The sequence below is a fragment of the Gouania willdenowi genome, chromosome 1 (genome assembly GCF_900634775.1).
Source record: "Gouania willdenowi chromosome 1, fGouWil2.1, whole genome shotgun sequence".
NCBI classification, from domain to species: Eukaryota; Metazoa; Chordata; class Actinopteri; order Blenniiformes; family Gobiesocidae; genus Gouania; species Gouania willdenowi.
This window is the reverse complement of record NC_041044.1, coordinates 11,647,336-11,670,416: the sequence shown is the minus strand read 5'-3', so window position 1 is coordinate 11,670,416 and position 23,081 is coordinate 11,647,336. Positions and strand designations below refer to the sequence as shown.

The window sequence follows — 23,081 nt, the reverse complement described above, 5'->3', positions numbered from 1 at the left end:
ACAGTTATGCTGCTATTACTACGTTGAAAAATCAGTTTCACTTGTGCAAAAAGTGACTGTTTCAGTTCTCCATCATTTATTGGTGTTTTTTTTAATACAACACAAATCATTAAAAAAGAGAACACACTCAAGTCGTCAGCTGACTTTAAACTGAGAAAAATGCACAATCAACACTTTAAACGTCTGAATGTGGCTTGTCCGTCACTACATGTAAGGTCCAACGTGTCCTTCTCAGTGCACAGGTCTGGAAGGAACCGCATTCATTAGGTTTTGATCAGCTGTTGATTCTGAAATCTGCAGAAGTTTCTGGAGCCGCCGGCTGGTCTCTGCACGTCCCAGAGAGACCATCATCTCAGCGACACTGGGACCTTGCTGCACGTCAGAAGGGAACAGAAGATTAGAGGTCATGAAGTAACACTGCAAACAAATACTGAGAAACGCAATCAGAAACAACTTCCACCTTAAGTATTCCTGTCCCTAGCTGTGAGCAGCTTTACTTTGTCACTGTGGGAACTTTAAAACCATTACACACTATCAGCAGTTTTAAAGAGTTTGAGTCATGCTATCGTCATTTTATGACAGTGTAATACATGTAACTCAAAGAGCGGTTAAAATAAAGCAGTTTTAGTAGTGATGAAATGAAAGTAAGCACTTGAGATGAAGTCAAGGTTGTTTTGAATCATTTGCTCAAAGCTGAGCAGTGATGAAAAGCTAACAGTGGTATTTGTTGACTGAGTCAACACTGGATATGTTGACGTTAGACATCAGTTAGTCTGGCTGTCGGATTTCTTCCACTGCTGTGATTGTTTTTGGTCACATGGGAAAACATTCCTGTGAGAACGATTGTAAATACATATTCTTACGGACATGTTAGGGGAGGAATCACTCAAGACTTATTAAAAGCAAGTCCTCTTGACTTTTTTTAAAGTTTCATTTTTGAGCCATTAAGTGGCTTTGAGTTTCTGCTATCAGGGATACTGTGAGTGAGTGATCGTCCTTTCACTTATAAATATTTGTGTAAATGTAGTATCACACACTGGTTCTGTGATTGTAGGTCTTTACCAACTTAAGTCCAACTGTCAAATACATAACAGCACACAACTTTTTAAAATCAAACTTGTTTGTTAAGGCCTCTGCATCACTAATAATGCACTGTATTTTTGAGCAATTTTTCCCATTTGCACCACACAGTGAACGCTATACTTTTGACTTTATTTGGGCATGAGAAAAATGTATTTCGCAAAAACTGATTTTTGAAAAACAAACAAATTCAGGAATCAACCCATTGAGTGCCATTCAAGACGTGAATTGTGACGTGAATATAGAAGTTAATTGTGTTTTTCTCCTGGGGTTGCTAGGAGACAGTGTAAGAAGCTCTCCGGTGAATATCTAACTTGTATTATGATGTAGTGACAAACTGTTGACATATAGGTGGCAGCAGCTCACCTTTGGATGAAAGATCACCCGTGATAGGCAGAGCTCAGAGGGAGAGGAAAATAGTTTACAAGACAGAAAATGGCGCTACGAGAGTTGATGCTGAAGTTCCCACCAGCTCACAGCAGCTCACACTCGACCAGAGCATGTGTGGAACCTAAGTGGACTATTGAGAGTGTCGTGATGGTGAGAGAAAAACGATCAAAAAAAATGGGGCAAGCGCTGACACTCGGCATGTCTGGAATGAGGAGGAAGTTGCGTGTGTGGTGAATGACGGGGGGAGAGACAGCCAAAATACAGTAAGAAAACCATTAAACTCTGACCCAGATAGCAAAATAATAATAATTTTGCCAATAAAAGCCCAGTCTCAGTGTTGTTTTTGTAGTTTTATAGAAGGAAACCAATGTTGAGGTGTCCCTAATACAAAAGAAAAAATTGCTTCAAAGTCACTAATAGGTTTTTTCAGAAAAAGCCGTTTTTCTCAGCTTTTTGTCACAAACTGGCGATTTGTGTGAAACTTGCCTCTATTCAACTGCCGATTACAGAAGAACAAAACAAGCTATAAACAAAACATTTTCTGATGAAATTATAGACTTTAATCCTCCTCTCAGAATTCAGATTGTCATAGTATTATAAATATTTTGTGGGTCTTTAAAAATTTGTCAAAACGCTCTAAAACAAAATTTTGAAAATGGCTTAAATGAGTTAAGGACTTTTTTTTAAACATAAAATATAACAAAAATGAAAGTTGAATTATGCCCAATCTACTTGCAATCCAAATGGATACTATTGCAGAAAGTTAAAGGAATGTGACAACATGACTGTATTAGTCTCAGTCTATAGAGTGACAACCCACATGTGTTAAGTTTGTAATTCACTCTTTCTGACCTTAACCCTTGACCACTAGGCAACAACTTGGGCCACTTTAAAACCGTGTTTTTGCTTTTACTGCTTTTCTAATGTTACATCTTCATTAGCATGGGTAAAAAAGTACTGGAATGAGGACTCCCTTTATGGAAGAAATTGTCTTGAAATAGATTACATCATAACAGCTGCCTTAACACGTGTGACATACATTTTTTGTATGATTAAAGGAACAAAAGCATTTTTTTTTTGGAAAGGATGTCAGTAATGTTTCACACGCTGGTTTCATAAAGGAAGCTTGTCTTCAGTCTGTGCATACTAATCATATGATGTCTGTTGGTTACCTGCAGACCGCTGAGAGCCAGACGCAGCAGCTTCATTACTTCTCTATATTTGGTGCTCTTTGCCTGCTTAGCCACAGTCTTCATATTCTTATTGAGTTGTTCTACAGACAGCTCCTCTCCTTGCTTCTCTATTAACCTAAAATCACAGACAGATATGGTCACAGTGTTGCCAAAAAGCTGTGAATGCAGAGAGGATTAAAATGCCAATTACTGACCAACCTCAGAACTAAAAGTGCAATGTGTGGCCCCTCTGTTGTTAGAGCTGCCACCTGCTGGCTGGAGAAGGAGGGACACACCCACAGGTAGGCATAAACAGGACTTATGAGCTCATTCAGAGAACAGATGTGACCCTGTAACAAGGAGAAGTGGACAGTTTCAGTATGACTAGCCAGACAGGAGAACGCTATCGGAAATAATAGAACGCTATCAGAAATAATCCCTCAAAAACCACAACAGGTTAATTGATGCAGACAGTGAGTAAAAGTATGAAACTAAAACCGTCAAATCTCCCCAAATTTCCGCGAATAACCCAAAGTCACATGATATAAATATTTGAGCGTACGTGCCAGCATTGTCGTCTGTCATTTTAACTGACAGGGTTATAAAAATCCCCTGATTATCTTTCTTCCTAGCCCGCACAGCCTTGAATTGTGTGCTGCTTGTGCTTACAAGTGTATCAAGTGTAGTGCTGTCAAGAGATTAAAAAAATGTGATTAGTTAATAATGCTCTGTAATTAATTAATTAATCTCTTTTTCAATCCTACCTAAAAAATTGCTGAAAAACAAAGTGGCTTTATGAAGTCATTTATTGTTTGTAACAGACTTGTAGACATTTCCATTCCTCTGTATGTGAGACTAGTCCCAAGGGCTGCTGACATCTTTAGTTTAGATCATCAAGGGGAAATATTGATGTCCTTTACTCAATCTCTAAATAATAGAAAATACAAATGAAATAAAACATCAGGTCCATATGTAGTGTTATGAAGTTAGCAAATCAAAAACGGTAAGAACACTTTTCTGAGCAACACAATTAATGAACACTAAACTTGTTTGTTTTTTTAGTGACTTAGTTCATTTGTCAGTCATGAACTTTGGCTCTGAACTTTGTCGTTGTCTTGTCCAGTTTTGGCAACACGGCATGCTCTCAGCATGTTGCAGTTAGCACTGTCCGAGTGTCCGCACTAGCTGTTCATGCTAGGCAGCTACATGTTTAGCATTGTGGTGGTATCGGAGGCTTTGGTATTCTACAAACCCATTCTTGCACCATTTGCATACAATTGGGCTTTTGTTTTTTACCCGGTGAGTTTCTAAGCCAAAATGAACGCAATCGAAGCTGAGAAGCTTGGCAGTTTCCCATCTCGTTATTGTAGTCTGTGCATCAGTATTATGAGTATACTGGGAACTCTTGAAATGAGAAAGGTTCTGCACTCTTTGTAGTGCTAAAAAAACAAAACAAAAAAAAACGATGAACTCATTGACTGCCAAAAACGTCAATTGTGTTTTTCGGCTGGGGTTGCTAGAAGACAGAGTGACAAAGCTCTCCAGTGAATATCTAACTTGTATCATGATGTAGTGACCAACTGGTGACATGAAGGTGGCAGCAGTGCACCTTTGGATGAGAGATCACCTGTGATGGGCAGAGCTCAGAGGGAGAGGAAAAGAGTTTACAAGACAGAAAATGGCGCTACGAGAGTTGATGCTGAAGTTCCCAGCAGCTCACACTCAACCAGAGCATGTGTGGAACCTAAGTGGACTATTGAGAGTGTGGCAATGGTGAGAGAAAACGATCAAAAAACAGAGCAAGCGATGACACTCGGCATGTCCGGGAGGAGGAGGAAGTTGTGTGTGGGGAGAAAGACGGGGGAGAGACTTGGAGGAATGCCAAAATACAGTAAAAAAACCATTCAACTCTGACAAAGATAGAAAATTAATAATAATTTTGCCATCAAAAGCCCAGCCTCAGTGTTGTTTTATAGATAGAAACCAATGTTGAGGTGTCCCTAAAGCAAAAAAAAAAAATGCTTCAAAGTCACTAATAGGTTTTTTCAGAAAAAGACGTTTTTCTCAGCTTTTTGTCACACAACAAAAAAAGTTAGAAAGAAAATAGTGTAATCTTTCAGAATCTGGTTTTAGATTTCAGATTGTCATAGTACAAAATATTCTGTCTTAAAAAAAAAAAATCTGTGAAAATCATCTAAAACGCCTGGCAATAAGGGGTTGGCTACTCTGAAAATGGCTGGCAGTGAATGAGTTAACAGCGTTAATTTTTTTAGTGCGTTACTTTTTCCTGTAGTCAATTAACGCGTTAAAGTGACAGCACTAATTAAGTGTGATTACTACAGGGACTATTGTCACGGACAGACTTTGACTGAATTTTCTGTCACTGTTTTTAAAAAAATGGTCAACGACTGAAAATAATCAGTTAACACAACCCCTGATATGATAAGAATGATACCAATAATGACAGAGTCATATCAGCTCGGGTGACGCCTGGGTTAACAAGGTCTGTGGTTTTAAGGAATCAGGGCAACCAAACACGACAGAGAAGCATGATGTTACTGTTTCAAAAGAATTAGGGTTTGATGATGAAAAAAAATCACAGCTGAAAATGGGAAAAATGGCTGTTAACAGCAAAGATTTGGTCAAATTGTCTTACCTTACGTAGATGTAAGATGCGTTTGATATAGTCTTCCTGGAGAACATCGCTGTCCTGCATCAGTTCTGTGTAGGTCTGCTGGATTTTAGCCTGAAGGTCTTCAATCAGCTGACGACACTGTTCTTTTTTGTCAATTCGCTGCTGCAGGTGGATTCTGACACAAGAAGAAGGTGGTCATGTAAAAATCAGTGATGTCAAAGATAACTTTGTGCAGCCAACACTGCCAGTTTTGACAAATATGTCAGAGATGTGCAGTCAGGGCAGGCAGAGCCTCACCTCTCACCCATTAAAGAAAAAACAAATAATGATCAAATAAATTAAATGGACCATTTCTCCACAGATCCATTTATTTTGATTTATCCACTGATACATTCATTGTTCATTATATTTGTTAAAAATGGCTACATTTTTGCATTTTCCATTCAAATATGGAACTGTACGTCACAGAAAGGTGCAGAGCCTCATTTTGGATTTCACAATCACTCACAACAGTGCTGCTCACTATGAAATCAGCCTGAATTGCTTAAAAAAGTTTTAATGTATTATACACCATGACTTTACATTTTTCTAGATGATACATATATTATGTGTGTGTAATGTGTTTAGTCTTGCTGATTGTTTATAAAACAGTAAAAACTGCTCTTCAGCCCAAAAATTATTTTGTTACTGTGATTTTTGTGGAAATTAAACCAATCCAACTGTGAATAAGGTAAACAGATGTGTTTATATATTTAAAAGAGAAACCAAAGCTTTCTGAACATGTGAATCATAATCAAACAATGTGGTTAAAAAGGTACAGAGTTAAGAGCAATTACTAAGAGATACAATGACATCTGCTGGCCAAACTGCAGCATAGCATTTAGCAAACAGAGAAGTGTCAAAAATCTGCGAAGGCAATACTATCATTAGCTATGTTTATCTATGAAGTGTTAGATGGTCAAATACTTAAAAAAATAAATAAAATAAGTTAATTTAGGCAGTGGTGGCTGGCCAAATGGTAGCTTGTAACTGGAGAGTCACCAATTCAAATCCACTGTGGGTTCAATACTTAAAGGGGCAGTAAAAATAACCTTTAAACCTAAAAGCTTCCAGGATTGTCTTGAAAATGAGGTTATTCTCAATGAAGCTCTCCAGGATAAAAATAAATTTGATTGTCCCGAGTAAATTACAATAATTAACAATATGGGCACTCTTTTGAAAGAGTGGTAGAATTACCAAGATCATTGATATTGTGCTAATGTGCACCAGGGAGACCTTGCAGCACATCCTCAGCTGCTGTTTGAAAGCCTTGAGCGAGGGACCCTAATGCCTGTGTCACAACCAAGTTCTGAGTGCAATAGCGAACACAATCAGCAGTGGGATTAGCCACTAGAAGTACCTCCGCCATGTGAAAAACAGCATCACTTCCATCTGGGCTGAGGAAGCTGCCAAGACCTCCTCCTCAGGCCTGTTAACAACAGCACACGACTGGGAGGCGAGAGTTGACCTGAAGAAGGCAACTGAAATTCCCAGAAGCTGTTTCCACTACAGCTTTGTGGCCAGACATGCTACTCATCTCAGAACTGATTGTTCTCCAGGAACTAACATCCCCAGAGAGGACCACATTGATGAGACCAAGGAGAACAAGAGGGGGAGTACCATAGCAACAGGTGAGCCCAAAGAGGTGGAATGCAGAGGGTTTGAAGGGCAACCTTTGTGCAAAGCTTACAACATGTTGGGCATCACAGGGACCAGTAAGCAAAGGGCCATCAAGGATGTCATTGAGGCAGCAGAATATGCATCATGGTAGCTGAGGATTAGGCGAAGGGGAACCGTGGCTAATATAGCGCAACATGGACACCAGTTTGGATCTGATCACACCCAAGCTGGGTCACCTGGGTGAGCGTGTCGCTCACTAGTTGATGTGATGCAGACAAAGATGAGACCCAAATTACAGCAAAGACTTAATTTAATCCGAGAGAGAGAAAACCTTGTGGCTCACCTGTTGAACTCGGCTAGTTTTTCCAGGTCCAACAGAGCAGAGTGAGTCGTGATCTTTGTAGGATTAAACTCAGAAATCAGTTCATCAATCCTCCGGCCTATTCGATTTGCTATTGGAAAACACAAACACAAAAAGTTAAAACAATCAAAAGCAGGGGTGGGTGAGCGCTGCGTGGGGTCCCGTGTTCAACATGCCACTGCAAGGTGCTCCTCAGGTGCTATTGGAACGTTGACAAAAAAGTCGTTCGAAGAAGGGAATCAGTGACATGCCTCTCCAGTATGTCAAAAGAACAATACAAAATTGCAGCAGCCAAAAATGAAGATCCGAGGCACTCTTGAGGTGTAAAATCATTATTTCAACTCACAGAGCCTTCGTCCTGATAGTTGGCCGCTGCTGCTACTTTGTATTGTTTCTTTAACACAGTGGAGAGGCAGGCCACTGATTCATTTCCTTAAACTAATGAAGTTTTACAAACCCTCTCTTCCTCCTATTTATTTTAATCCACCTCTGCCACTCACCGTTGAATCCTGAGCCACAGTTTGTTGTGATGTCCAATAGAGCCTCTGGCAGGACGCCATCCTTCTTGAACCTCTGAATGAAAAGGTCTCCCTGCCTTTTAGACAGTTTGCTGCCATCTTTGTTCATCAAGAGAGGGAGGTGTCCAAAGGTAGGAGGCTGCCATCCCAGAGCTCGGTACATGAGGAGATGTTTGGAGGTGGAGATAAGCCACTCTGACCCACGCAGCACATGGCTAATTCTCATGTAACGGTCATCCACGATGTTAGCGAGGTGGTATGTGGGAAAACCATCTGCTTTCATTACCACTGGGTCCCCCTCCACCTAAGACAAAAGACCAGAGGTACAAAAAACAAAGGAATGAAAAAAAAAGTTTTTTAAGTTTAAGTTGAACTAATTTAGAGATGTATAGTTATTGTATCTATTAAATTAAAAATGTACTTATACAGCCCTTACCTGAGCCACCTCATGCCAATTCCATCCAAAGACCAGATCCTGAAAAGGCTCTGCATCCTCCTCCAGACGAAACCTAATCACATGTGACACTCCCTGAGCCAACCTCTCCTGGACCTGATCCAATCGCAGGTGACGGCACCTGTTGTCGTACCTAGAAAACACAAACAAGCAGTCAGTGTCCAAATACAAAGAACAAATTGGATGTTCTCCGATTCCCAGAAACTGGGTGAAATCCGGTAGTGCATTCATGAGTTGTCACCTAGGAGTCTGCCCGGACCTCAAGGCCTCCTTTTTGAGCAGCTCAAGTCTCTGAGAGCTGCAGAAACAGTAATAAGCGTGACCACTGGAGACAAGCTGCTGAGCTGTCTGACTGTACAGGTCTAATCTCTGAGACTGCAGGTAAGGACCAAGTGGGCCTCCTCGACGAGGGCTCTCATCTGGAGGAATACCTGCAGGAGAAAGTTGTTTCAGCCTCAGCGCACAGAAAATGGTGATCAGTTACAATGGTTTGTAAAAGTTTACTCCTTTGGATTCATTCTTTTTCAGAAAACAAGCTTAGGTGTTTTCTAATTACCGAGCCAGTGGCAATTTTTATGTATTACAATTAGTTTTACACGTTCAGGATTTTTAGGCCGATCACCCATCCGTGAGTTTAAAAAAAATTATCACCAATCCGATCATATGATTTCAGGTTGTTTTTTTTTTAATTTTTTGAGTAATGACCAAATTCCTTTGGTACTAACTGAAACAGATTCACGGAAAATCAAACGGTACCATGTTACGGGACCTCCGCTTTTAAAAATACGATGCAGACCGAGCACTTGCAGGTGTAAATGTGAGCTAAACCATTTAATTTAGTCCCTGAACAGCAAACTGTGTAGACTACTAGAAAGTTGGAGATTAAAGAGTAACTAAACCCCAAACCCACTGTTTTCTACTGAATACATGTAATTGGGTATTAAGTGGTGTTGTTAATTGATCTTTGTCCCACTTTTTAGTAAAAGTATTTTAATTTTGCGTATTTAGTTGTAAAATGTCAGAGTTACTGGCCACTACGGGGTGAACGACTGAATGCCGGCTATTACAAATGAATTTTGCTATTGGCTGAAAGAGATGCTGTGGATTGCCCTGCGTCATCAACTTTCCCTGTTGGCCCAGCTCCTCCTATAAAAGCTGAAAGGAGGAAGGAGGGTTTCTGTAAGGCTGTGTGTGAGTGTCACGTCATGATTGAATGTGCCTGTGGTATTAGTTACACATCTCAGCTTATGAACTTCCTGTGTATGTTTACAGACACATCATTGTGTGGATTACCACCTGTCTTTGCTCACAGCGCTAAGGGCTTCCTGAGTGGGCGTGTCTTACTGCTACAACAGTAACGCCTATAATCAAGGCATTTTGCAAATTTCCCTCCTAGTGGCAGGTCAGCAGAAAGCAGGGTTTATTTACTCTTTAAGCTGCAGAGGCAGACACACTGAAACTATGTGAAGCCTCCATCAACATAAACGGAGCAAGGACATATTTCCTGACTGTTGCATCGCAAAACCTGCTGTTGCTTATAGTCCGTATTCACAGATACACAGCAGAGGTGAGGCGCACACACACGCATGCTTCTGTGTCCACCGCCCTGAAACAGAGAGAAGTGTCGGGTATGAAAGCTCCGCTCTAGGACTCTCACTTTTAAAGTTGTGGTATCATGTTTTTCAAACTATGACTTTACGTTATACACAGTGTTAAACATCAGTCTGTAACAAGCAGCCCACCTCGGGTGCACACAGCTGATCAGCTCCGCGATGCAGCACACACCGTCCTCCCAGGAAAAGGAGTGGACGGCACAGGTAAAATATTATTAAATGTAACACATTTTGTCCCGTCTACAACTGTTAAATGTCAACATATTAGAAATGCTGATGGTCAATCCTTTGGCCTGCTTGTGTGAAAGAAACAAGATAATATATATCATATCAAAAGCTTAGGTGTATGTGGTGGATGTGAGTGGGTGTAAGCCCATTACCCACCACTTTAGACTTATCTGGCTGCAAATATGTCCAGCTACAGACCTTTACATGAATACACTTTCACCTACAAATCCACTCTTGTGCCGTTTCCATCAAACCTGTCTTGCAGGCTGACATGTCAGCAACACGTCACACAGACTGTAACATCACAACTTGTGCTCCCAGGCTTTCATTTCCTTCAGTGCTCTGTACTCAAGCAAAGCAACTTCTTATATATGGCTCCTTCATATGGAAGAATTGATGTCTACCATGATTCAATTTAAAATGGATTAACAGAAATGCTTTTTCATTTTCAGAATATAGCTGCATTTTTTTTAATTAAAATAAAATGAATAAATAGTCCAAACTGCATTTTAATTTTCATCAAGGTTGCTTTCTTTAGTTGTGTCACAAAATGAGCAGTGTTGAAGAAAATTAAAATGCAATTCTGATTACTTTTTATCAATTTGATTTATGAGTCAAATAACGCAGCTACAACCTTTCTACTAATGCACTTAAATTTTCAAATTTTCCCATTTCAAATTGAATTTTGGTACCCATTTGCTGGGCCATCTTTTGAAAATTAAAACTTAAATGTAATTTCCTTTACAATTTTAATGAAGTTACAAAATGAGCAACCTTGAAGAAGAAAATGAAAAAGCAGTTTGGATTATTTATTATTAATTTTATTTAGGAGTTTCAAAATGCAGCTATATTCTGAAAATGAAAAATAATTTCTGTTAATCCATTTTAATTATGGTACACATATGCTTCCATACCTTCAGCTCAGAACACACTGGAGCAGCAATGTTGTTGATTAAACCTTTTATTATGTTTGCAGTACACATTAATAATTGTATAAATGACATGTCTTTCTTGAAAATGGCAATAAACTTTCAAAGGGTTAACCTGGCACTCATGATTTAATAAAGGTAAAACTAAAAGATTTTTTTTTTTTTTTTTAAAGTTACTGAGAAAACAAGGCAATATGTGTCCTACCAGCCCACTCCAGCATGTCCTCGATGGACTCTGCAGCTCCTGGCACCAGTCTGCTCTGATCCGTGTCTTCTATTCGAAGGACAAACACTCCTCCATACTTCTTTGCAAAAATATAATTGTACAGAGCCGTGCGGAGACCTCCAAGGTGTAAAAATCCTTAAAAACGAAGGCAAAACATTAGGCTGCAGATCGAGGCTTAAATTGGAAGAACTGTTAAAAAAAACAAAACACAAAATGAAACATTTTTCTTTGCATCCAAAACATACCCAAAAGTCTAGAATGCAAAGATCACTGAAAATTGAATTACTAAAAAGGTACATTTATGAATTATTTTAGCTAATTAACACTGGTTCAGGTGTTCTCACTAAGTATACACAACTGCTTTATATTTGTTTTTTTTACAGCACATGTGCTTGTTAAAAAAACATTTTAAAAAACATTGCTTTTATCTAGATTATAAAGTAAGGTTACAAACAGTCACATGTGCATTTCCCTTGACTGACACGTCCTACCAATATAATAAACAATCATAACAGAGAGAGAGGTCGCTTTCAAGTAACAGCATAACAAATAAAACTTACACCAAAATAAACACCCAAAAGTAGATTGGATAATCATGTGCATTTTATATGCCACACATGGCCTGTTGTATAAAACACAGAAAAAATACACCATTTTATATTAGTTCATTGGATTATGGCAGAAAAAGCCAAAGACTCAGGACATCATACTGAGAGCAAAACCAGCCCCTTAGGAAAACAGTTGGGAGACGCCTCTCAGTGAGGATATTGAAGACACAGTACGTTAGGTCATTGATTATAAGGACAATGTTGAACTCACCTAAATTATGTATGTAGACTAATGCAGTGGATTTTTGGTAACACTTTACTTGAAGTTTTATACATAAGGCTGATATTACGCTGTCATTAGCATGAATAAGGTGACATGAAGACTGTCGTTAAGCTGTCATTAAGTGTTGTTAGCTAAATTATGACACATTTGGAGCTATGTTGGCATTTTTTGGGTTAGGTGGAGGGATCTAGTGGGGTTAGGTAATGTTAGGGTTCGGAGTTCGGGATAAGGGTTAGGGTAACGAACGACACTTAATGACAGCCTTCATGACATCTTATAGTGGGTTTTCACCTATGTCACGTTCTGGACAGTAATCCAGATGTGCAGCCATATTGGAGGCACTCGGAAGTAAACACTGTGAAGGATAAATGTCCAAAACCACAGAAAATCTCCTCAAAATGCGTTATAGATGCAAAGGCATACAGGGAAGGACTTGGTCCACAGGAAAGGGCACGATATTTGGAAAAGTTAGGGTTTATTGGTGGTGCAGATCTATACAAGCAGGCTTCCACATCTTGGATCAATGACGACCCGGAGAGTCTTCCGTGTATTGCATATCCTGATATCGTGGACTAGCGATCAATCAATCAATCAATCAATCTTTATTTGTATAGCGCCAAATCATAACCAATGGTATCTCAAGGCACTTTACAGTAGAGCAGTCTTAAGGACGGACTCTTCATTTTATGGATACAGACATATGCATATATACGTATATACACATACATATGTATCCCACACCCAACATGAATTCATCATGGCGGCAAGGAAAACCTTCTGTTAAGCAGCAGGAACCTTGTGTGGATCCCATTCCTATGATGAACAGCCATCCACGTTATGCTGTGTTGGGTGTGTGCAGAGCGATGTAGCGATGTCTTTTTCATTTCCGATATGATATTGCTGCCTTGCGTATCGGCCGATAACGATATTGATCCGATATCAGCATGAATCACACTTTTTTTTCCCCTCTCTTTCATTTCTTTCATAAAAAAAATTATAATTACTTATTTTATAGTGTGGAATGTTAGAAAAGGCTTGATCAAGTGATGTTACTCAAACAGAGAACAAAAGTCAGTAGCTATGAGAAAAACTGACCCATATTAATCAATTGGTTACATACAGTTTAACCTTCAACATAATATCTATAGTATTCTACAATTAAATAAAATAAATAAAAAACGTACTGGAAAAATAAATTAAAAAAAAAAAAAAAAAAAAAAAAAAACGAAAAATCCGGAAACTTTAATCCAATATTAGTTTTCAGGCTAATACCGGGCTGATATCTGATATTGGATCAGGACACCCCTATCGTCAACTACCTGGTTTTAACCTTAACCCAATCTGGGTCATCCTTTTGATAATGGTCAGACCTTTTACATGGAATACAATGAGACATACAGCACATTTTAGCTCTACATTTGAACTGTGTTGCTATTGTAGCAGGCCATTAAACGTTATATTAAGTCAATAATGCCACATGCAGTAGCTTGATATGAATTATATTATTATCATCACACTAGAAAATGAGTTCAGAGCTGCTGCTATCAACAATTCACTTACCTGACAAAAAAAATGGGTCAAACAAATTTGGATGTTGTCCAGATTTTTCCTCATAGATCCTGGTTTAGCTTAGCTAGCCACAAGCACCTCCTTTCCTCTGATAACTTTTGACATTGTTTTCCATGATTTGTTATAACTTTTGGCCATCTATAAAACTCCAAATGTTTTTTACGGTCTGACCGATTGGTACAGCCAAAAACACAGCAATAATTCACCAGTCTATCCGTCCGCAGCGCCCCTCATTGGCCAGTTTTGGTGATGTGATAGGTGCACTACATGACTTAAAGTTCTGTCAATTTTATTTTAGCTCATATTTATTTTTAGCTACCCCATTAACCCTTTTATTTTAGCTCTAACCCGAACCCAGGAAATAGTAAAAAATCTTAATTTTTTAACGTATATGTATTTTTAAAGGTGGAATTTGCCGTGTTAAATACGTTAAAATGAAAAAATACATATGATAAAAGTGGGATTCAAACCCACAATAGCGGAAGGAAGGATCCTTGAGTGCGGCGCCTTACACCACATGGCCTCAGCGACGCTTATGTATTAAAAGTCCGGAAAACGTATGTTTCTGTATTAATAGGCCCGGGGCTATTGATACATTTCTGTATCAATAGACACTTCGTTCCCCATTTCCTTTCGTTCAACATTCGGGATCAGCTTTGTTTACCTGCTGAGTACCTCCAATATGGCGACTTCCGGTTTGATGATACGCTTCTATTCATGCTAATGACAGATGTCATGTCATAATAATGACAGCATAATGTCATCCTTTATGTATACAACTTTAACTTATTTTTAATGCAAACAAAAGTAATAACAGGAACAGATTTGTGTTTACTTCTTTGATCAAACTAATCCGATCAAAGCTAGTTAAATGACCCAAATATTAGTAAAATAAGTTGTTCACAAGAACTCAATCAGTGCCTCAGACTTTTTTCAAATTACTTCATAATATGTGTTTAACCTGACTGCTTTGTCTCCATGTAGCTTCTGGAACATATCAAAATAAAATACGTTTTCGGTGTGTAGGTGGCAGGAGATGCTGATGTAAACAGGTGTGTAAACAGATGTGGCCCTTACCTGTGGGACTGGGGGCAAACCTGACCCTCACCTCCACGTGCCCCGTAGAGCAGCTCCTATCAGCAACACTCCGTCTGAGACACGGAAACATCCTCCCAAACACTGGCCAGCGACTATAACAGAGCTCTGACCACAGCCACATGACGACCAGGTGTCTCAAACAAGATGGGGACCGAGTCAACAGGTGATAACACCGCGACTTTGCCACTTGCGTTAACAGTTGACAATGATTGTTTCTTTAATTGCATTTACACAATGTATCTACTGTCGTATTTCTAATAATAGTTTGTACGATGTATCCATGTCGAATCGCGAGCTAACATAAATCACGGGGGCTAACAACTTACTATTTCTGGGTATTGGTGCGCGTACACGGTCTCTAGTGCTGTTATGCACTGCTAGGTCACAAACTATTTTAAACACATTCAGGCAGTCAACACAAGTCACAGTTACTAGGCCAAAAAGACACAAGTAGAGCGTTAAGGTCTTTCCCAGCGATGCAGCCAGTCATGACTTAAAAGTATCACCATTTGAAGTATTACACCTACGATATTCAAACCACTGACTGCAGCGGCATTATGTTGAGCTCTGCCAAGGAGACTGAATATGTATATCCTTTAAAGATGGTTTATTTGATAGACACACGGCAGCGCAAAAAAAAAAATAATAAAAGTGAAAAGAAAGCTTCACCACAAGGGTGACATGCTAGTCTAGTTAACCCTGAGGTTTCTTCCTCGTTGAAAACAACTAATGTAGAAACAACACTACTGCCCCTTAGCGGTGCTTCTCTCATGGTTCTAATTCTTCTTCTCTTAAGTTTATTGGTGGTTAACACTCCCAAATCGGTGCATTACCGCCATCCACTGGAGGCAAAAGTTAGCCGGTGTCACGCGGTCTGAGTTTACCTTGTGCTGAGATCGATAATGAGCATGCGCACTACCGGAAAATGAATTTATGTTACTTCCGCTTAGCTTTTTTCTACTTCCGTCGTGCTGAGATTACTAATTTCAAAGCTAAGGTTCAAAGCTAATGGTATTTGAGGAGTGCTGAATGGCTTCTTTTCTTGGGGAAAAATGTACAACTGTTCAATACACGAGGCAGGAGAAAGGTGTTTTATAATGTATTCTATGCAGTTTTTATTATTATTACATGTATTGAGTTTGTATTAAAAAAATCGTTTTATAATTTACTCAATGCAGTTTTTTTTTTATTTATCATTATTACTTGTATTCTGTTTGGATAAAAAAATAAAGCACATGTTGGAAAAAAAAACATGTTTGTAAATAAAACTCCATACAAAAAGAAATAATGTATTTAAAAAAAAAACATGATTATAATATACATTGCAGTAAATAACAGTTAACCTAATGTAACTAAATTTTTTGAAATCATTATAATTCAGCATGGGTACATCGCAGTTCGTTGCAGTCACGTACTGAGCTTTTAAGGGAGAAACTCAGACCGTGACATCGGGAGTCAGGACCACCATAGACTTCTTTAATAATAATAATAATAATAATAATAATAATAATAATATTATATTAAATTGTATACATGAGGAACACAACCTCTGGGTCTGAGCTCAATTGGTTTAAAATTATTTAAAATGTACCATCTTTGTGTTATTATATATAACACATATTTATTTTAACTTATTTTATTTGCATTATTTCTTATACTTTCCTACAAATGAAAAATGTTTATATAATAATAATTTAATATTGATGTTTAAATTTTAATTATTTATTTGATAACATTTTAATTTGGTGGGGCGTTAATCTGGCTTTTAATTTCACGGGAAGCTGCAGGCCTTTACCTCTTTTATTGAGTCCTGGACCTGTTTTTTTGAAAAGTTTTTTTTTAGCTTTGTTCTGTTACTTACGTGCACGCGCGCGATAAAAAGCCATCATCAATGGATCAAAGAATACTCAAACTGCCATGACAACCAAACGGAAGATAGTGATTTATTCACCCTGATGGGTGAAATAAGCCGTTGTTTGAGGAATATGAGCCTGTTCTAAAGGTGCGTTCAGTCTTCAGTGACTATAGTGGCTTAAATCACCCGTAATTAGTCACACTTTTTGGTCACTTCATCACTTTATTGCTTCAGTGACGTGACAAGCGGTGAATAATATGAATAAAATGTGTCTGAGGAGACGTGTCAGCAGCATATGATGGCTACATAGAGAGTCCTCCTGTTACACTGGATATAAAGACAGTGGCTGCTGCTTCAAATCACATCATTTATATTGATTTTTATTGTAATATTGTCGCCAGAGTCATCTCAACGTCCTAAAAAATGTCATTAAAGAAAAACTGAAGCAGGACACGAACCCACGACCCATCGTTTTCAAGAGCAGCGTCACACTTCACTGTACCATCATACCTTCAAAGATGTAAGATCTACTGATTTAACTGTATAACAATATAAAACAACAATCAAGCCTTAAAAGTTGATTTAAATGATCATCTCCTCCTTTATATTATCCACAGGTTTTTATCCAGAGAACTTTACTACAGACGTCAGTAGATGTTTTAATGCAGATCAACCTCTCAGTGACTTTCACTTAATGATCTACATCTACAATGTTATAAAGAAAATTACCGTCATCACAAAAAAAAAACAAAAAAAAAAACAACGTAAAGCAACACAACATTAGTAATGATGTGAACACATCTGTGGTGTGTGATGTTACTAATGTGTTTCAGAGAAAAGTGTTAAAGTTTATTAAAGTGTTCAGAAACGGTGTTCAGGTGGGCGGAGCCAGGTAGAAACCCAGGGTTTCTTTGATAAAACCTGCCAGCGACCAGGTTCAGTTCACGGACAATGTTGCCATGGTAACATACTCAGAGAAGAACATACCTCGTTTTTTGGAATGGGATACTCAGAGTTTCCCTCATTTGAGCCTGAACATACTCAGAGTTTGAACATAACACGCTTTATGGAATACCCCTCAGATCCCTCCACCTAACCCAAAAAAAAAGCCAACATAGCTCCAAAGGCGTCATAATTTACCTAACGACACTTAATGACAGCCTTCATGACACCTTATTCATGCTAATGACCGATAATAATAGTGTCAGCCTTATTTATAAAACTTCAAATAAAGTTTGAACTCTTTATCTTATATTTATGATTTATTATTATTATTATTATTATTATTATTATTATTATTATTATTATTATTATTATTATTAATACATATGTAATACATTTATACAATTCTATTTAGTTCCTTATTGTTAAAGTAATAAAAAGCATGGTTATTTTCTAATTGCCCTAACATTAGGGCCCGAGCCCCACACTTTGGTAGTGACTACTTCAGGTCCTAATTACTGGTAAGCAGTTAATAGTCATAGCTGACAGTGAAAAATCCATTAATTGAATGATAATAATAAATAATACAGATTTATTGAACCAGCCGAGAGTACCAACTTATCCTTTTTAAAGTTGCTTGTCACATTCTTCTTAATTTTTCTTAACAAATCTTTTTAAATGTTTTTTTTTTTAACTGAGAAGGTACAAACTGTTCTATAATCCAAGATGCTTTTTGTGTTGTAATTTTCCCTTCAGTCAACAGTCATCATCTTTACTTCCTGATACACTCTGACACAGATGTGTTATTCAACAGGAATCCTCCTTTTGTCTTCTAGTGTTCCTCTATCTGTTCCACCTAGTTACCGTCCATACTTTGGTAGGTTAGTAACCAAACCCATTTCTTTATTAGTTTATTTATAATTTTTGTCCAGATAGCTCACAGCCTCTTGTGAGAGGAGAGCTGCTCCATCAAAAATTTTTAATAAACAAAGCTTTGAGGCAGAAAATAAAACAATCATTTTCTGTGATTGAGGTATTCCAGGAATCAATGCAACAGCGGCCTGCTGGTGTCTATCTCCAGCTCTCAACAGGCACTAGATTATGGGGTGCCAAGTGTAAAAATTTAGTATAAAAGTTGTAGCTAACACATTTTCATTATTTATCTCACTTTTCTCATATTTAGCACATTTTCCTACATTTAACAAAACATTTAACCACATATATAGAGGTAAAAAAGCATTCAATCTAAATATCTAAATCTAAATGGTATATGTTATATCTAAATGTTAAATCTATATTTAATCTAAATCTAAATGTTATACATCATATCTAAATATTAAATCTAAATCTAAATGTTAAATCTAAATCTAAATGTTTAAATCTAAATGTTAAATCTAAATCTAAATATTAAATCTAAATCTAAATGTTAATTGTTTAATCTAAATCTAAATGTTGAACCTAAATGTTTCGCACATACGCAAATTGACCCCGTCCCTTGTAACCGCAACCAATACACAAGCAGAGACACACACAGCCACTCCCACACACCTCTCCACTGATACCTGCCTGGGTGATATGTATGGCTGGTTCTCTCCCGGCGGTGGAGATCGAGCACGTGGTCATGGCAGGTGGACGAGCTGCCCTTCACAGTACACTCTCAACACAACAGTGCAACACAGTTATTAAAATGTACTATAATGCTGTATTTTGTCAGTGTTTGTTAATTTGGTAAACCTAATGAAATGTGATTGTTAAGTTTGTGAAGTGTTTTAGCTAGCCACTTTAACAAGTAGCAGATATTAGCATTAAAGGTATGGGTTAGTAATTATTTATTCAGCAATAGCAACTATTAAAACAATTGACTTGACTGAATGAATGTTAAATGTATAAAGTAAGAGCAACACTGAGCAACATTTTTTAAAGTTAAATAAAGAATAATAATAAAGATATAGATATAGATATACAAAAATAAATTTATTTAAATAAAAACAATTAAATTTAAAGAAATCCTATCTACAGGATGACAATAATATAAATTTGACATTGCTTACAAAATGGAAATGGAAAAATAGCATAAGGAATTCTTACCACTAGAGTTAAAAATAACTATATTTTTGGTTGTTGATTTTTTTTCAGAAGCTGAAGGTATTTGTCCTTTTCATGCTTGTTTCCTAAAGAAACAATCTAAAAAAAAGCAGACTGCACAATAACTTGACAAAAACAAAGCATTTAATTGATTGGGAAACCTGCTGACATAGCGAACTGTCGTCAGTGTTCCCCTTAAAGGGTCAGTTGAGGTGTATTCAGGTGATAACTGATACTGGGGTCATTATTAATGTAGTTTTTGTATCCATCTTATTTGTAAATGTTTACCTTTGTATTCATTCTTTGGATTTATAGTTAAAACTTTATCATTCCTTTTTTTTCAGTAAACATTTATTGTTCCAAACAGATTGAAACATATTTTTTGTTTAGACATTGAGCTTAGCAAGTTACAGGTAACCATTATTTAGCTTTGTTTAGCAAAGCAATTCATGAATATTATGTAAAATTAATATATGTTTAAAATTGTATAAGGTTTAAACAAATGTGAGTTAAAGGGCAATTATATTCACAAACAGAAATGAGATCTGAGCTTTCAGATTTCACTGTCATTGTTATGAGAATTTTCTAGATGTAATTTACTTTTTCATGGCTTCATATTCAGCCTGAGACGTCCAAACCAGTTTAACTTGATATGTTTTGTGCACACGTTCAAGATTTTGTGCGGGTGTGCACGAGCTTACGGAGAATACCAAAAGTCTTTCCAAGGTTAAAATCTGTTAGTAAGACACAAATGACGACTTTGTAACTTTTCCTAGAACTAGAAAGCAACTCGACAACACTCACTATTATAGTGATTTAAGGATTTACATTTGTATTATGTGCATGAACATGTACATAATGAAAAAAAGTCACCAAGTTTTCCGTTAAGCCCTTAAAGAATAGAGTCAAAGAATAATAGTATAAAAGAAGAATATTATATGAAAATATAAAATGAAAAACACAGAAATATAAATATATTATATACAAGAATAATACAAATTCAAAATAATATAATAATATCCAAAAAAATAGAACCTCAGCAGCAGCAGTATGAAAGAGAATTGCGTCCCACAATGTGCATGTGGGATGGGGATGGGGGGTTGTATGGCTAAAGACCTCCACCAGAGATAATTACATTGTGTAAGGTGACCATCCAAAAAAGTACTCATAAAGGCTAAAAAAACAAACAAACCTGAAATTAGAGGTGAATAAAGTTTATCACTTTCATTCTCAATAAAATGATCTGTCTTTGAAAAACATTTTTTTTTTTTTTTTTTTAATCAAATATGCCTTTGAATGTCTCAACCTTGGAAACGTTAATAATACTGCCTTCTAGGAATTTAATAATAAAAAATATAGATTACTATAGATTACAGAACAATAAATAATGTTCAACATATATACACATTAATGAATAACTGACAGTGAGCAGCACCTCCTTCATCCCATGCTGGCTCTTTGTGGTTTCTCCCTCTGTTACCAGAGACCTCGAGGATGGTGGAAAACTGTGGAGGGTCATCTCATAGTTTTCTAATAAACTGAATTTGTTCTAGTCATCTGGTGGGACGTGTCCAGTGTTCAAGTACTTGAAGAAGAATGAATAAAATAAACATTTTATAGTTTTCAGCACATCCCCAGGTGTGTGTAGCTTCACTGAACAACCTGGAAGCCCCTCCTTCAGGCATGGATAGTAAGCTAAAGCTACACCTCCTCCTTTTAGCTTGGCATAAAACAAAAAGCACTTCTTATTTTAACTCTGAACTGGCTCTTTGTTCCTCTCTTCCATATCATATAATGAACTCCCACACAAACTTATGAGTCAATTCTCTCTGGAGCTTTTGAAGCTCTGTCTGATTGAGTGACTTTATGGCTCTCAGATCTGTTACTCCTAAAAATACCTCTATCAGTCTAAACTAACTATGACCTTGGTGTGTTGGCAGATCGTAAGACAGTTCTTGGAGCTTCCCCTGTGGTGATCCACACTTTTTGTCCTGATAACAATTCTTTTCCTTTTCATGAGAAGGTCTCCTAGAAGGTACAGACCTGCTGCATGTATTGTGCAACATCAGGGCTCAGTTGGCGTTTCCATGGCCATGCAGTTAAACCGTAGTGTGCTACAACTCTGCAAGATTCATCTGTTTGCTGTGCATTTTTGATCTCCTCTAACCACTGTCTGTAATGAAAGTGAAGACACCCCAGCCTCCACAAACAGTGCTGTAATGAGATTCTTCCCCTGGACATGTACAATAGATGTACCTCAGCAGCCTCAGACGCAATTTTATTTATTTATTTTTTTATTTATTTATTCAGTTTATTTCCGACATGGTTACATTCCTTTTTTTTTTTTTCTTTTTTGTACATGCCGAAAAAGGAGACGAGAGAAGCAGTTTGCAATCAAGACTCTGGGTGGTAGATCATCTAAACCTCTGGTGCTCAGCAGTGGGACCAGTGGCTTATGGTTCGTCAGCATAAAGCATATGTAAAGTGCAGACCGAGCAGGTAAGAGGTTAGTTTTTTACATGCTCATGTCACTGCTAATGCTTCTTTCTCAATTTGAGCACTTCTCTGGTACTGTGAGACCTCTCGAGATGATATGAATACAATTAATCTTGATTCATATTATGTAGTGTGCATGTGCCCACTTGTAATCACAGAAAGCACACTAAAGGACTTGATACAATGTTCTAAAAACTTCACCATACAACAAGCATTAATTTATACATAAAACATACAAAGTAAACACTAGCTAGAGAAAATAAGAATGGAAATAATTCAACCAGAACTTAGCTCAACTTTCTTCCCTAAATGTTTCTCCTCCAATGGCTTCGTTGTTGTCAAATCTGTCTCTGAACCCCCATGGAGGTTTGATTATTTGGGAGGATCTTCCTGCTGATCTTTTTCATTGAAATCCATCATTATTTGGTCTCTTTTGTACCACTTGCTCTCTTCCTCTCAGCCCGTTGTACAAAGCTCTCGTCAAATAAAGCATTTATTTTATTGGATTCTAGCACATACGTGAATCAAATTTCACTGCATTCTGGCTGTAAAGTGCATCACCTGCACTTTTAGAAACTTCTGATAGGGAATTTACTGGCAGAGTTACAATAATAAAACCCACGTTCAGGTTTGTGCTCATGTTTTTTTTACCAGAAGGAATTGCTATCTCTATGTAGCAGAACCAATGAGGGTAACCCTTATTTTGGTGTCCTTGTGTGATTATTGTAGGATGACCATTGAAGAGGAAAAATATTTCCTTGACAGGCTTTTAAACACTGAGCATAAACTGTCCAAGCTTCATTTAGCATTAATTTGAACAATTGCTCATGAAGCAGATACTGTATATGTAACCATGCTACTTCAGGCAGACAAACACACATAGATGATGAACTGCAGTGTGAAACACACCAGAGAGAGAAAAGCTGGTAAGTTCTGCCCC

The 23,081-nt window shown here is 37.5% G+C and overlaps 1 protein-coding gene across 2 annotated transcripts; it reads right to left on the bottom strand.

Annotated features, from left to right (window-relative positions):
• Window positions 1-70: 70 nt before the first annotated feature.
• On the bottom strand, window positions 71-15,470 carry ears2 (glutamyl-tRNA synthetase 2, mitochondrial). 2 transcript variants are annotated; one of them, XM_028447958.1, is made up of 10 exons: window positions 14,743-15,470; window positions 11,245-11,400; window positions 8,511-8,700; window positions 8,252-8,402; window positions 7,798-8,119; window positions 7,280-7,388; window positions 5,299-5,452; window positions 2,862-2,992; window positions 2,643-2,778; window positions 71-372 (listed from the first exon to the last, which is right to left on the bottom strand). In XM_028447958.1, the coding sequence occupies exons 1-10, from the start codon at window positions 14,882-14,884 to the stop codon at window positions 232-234; spliced, it is 1,632 nt and encodes a 543-aa protein (XP_028303759.1). In that variant the 5' UTR covers window positions 14,885-15,470; the 3' UTR covers window positions 71-231. The 2 variants fall into 2 exon arrangements, with proteins under 2 accessions (XP_028303759.1, XP_028303769.1); XM_028447968.1 differs by having other exon boundaries at window positions 11,245-11,454; window positions 14,743-14,862.
• Between the last annotated feature and the right edge of the window lie 7,611 nt (window positions 15,471-23,081).

Coding starts and splice junctions, on each gene's coding strand:
- ears2 (XM_028447958.1), bottom strand. CDS start 14,884: ATGTGGCTGTGGTCAGAGCTCTGTTATAGTCGCTGGCCAGTGTTTGGG. Junction 11,401..14,742: donor GTTTGCCCCCAGTCCCACAG/GTAAGGGCCACA, acceptor TTCGTTTTTAAG/GATTTTTACACCTTGGAGGT. Junction 373..2,642: donor TGGCTCTCAGCGGTCTGCAG/GTAACCAACAGA, acceptor TCTGACGTGCAG/CAAGGTCCCAGTGTCGCTGA.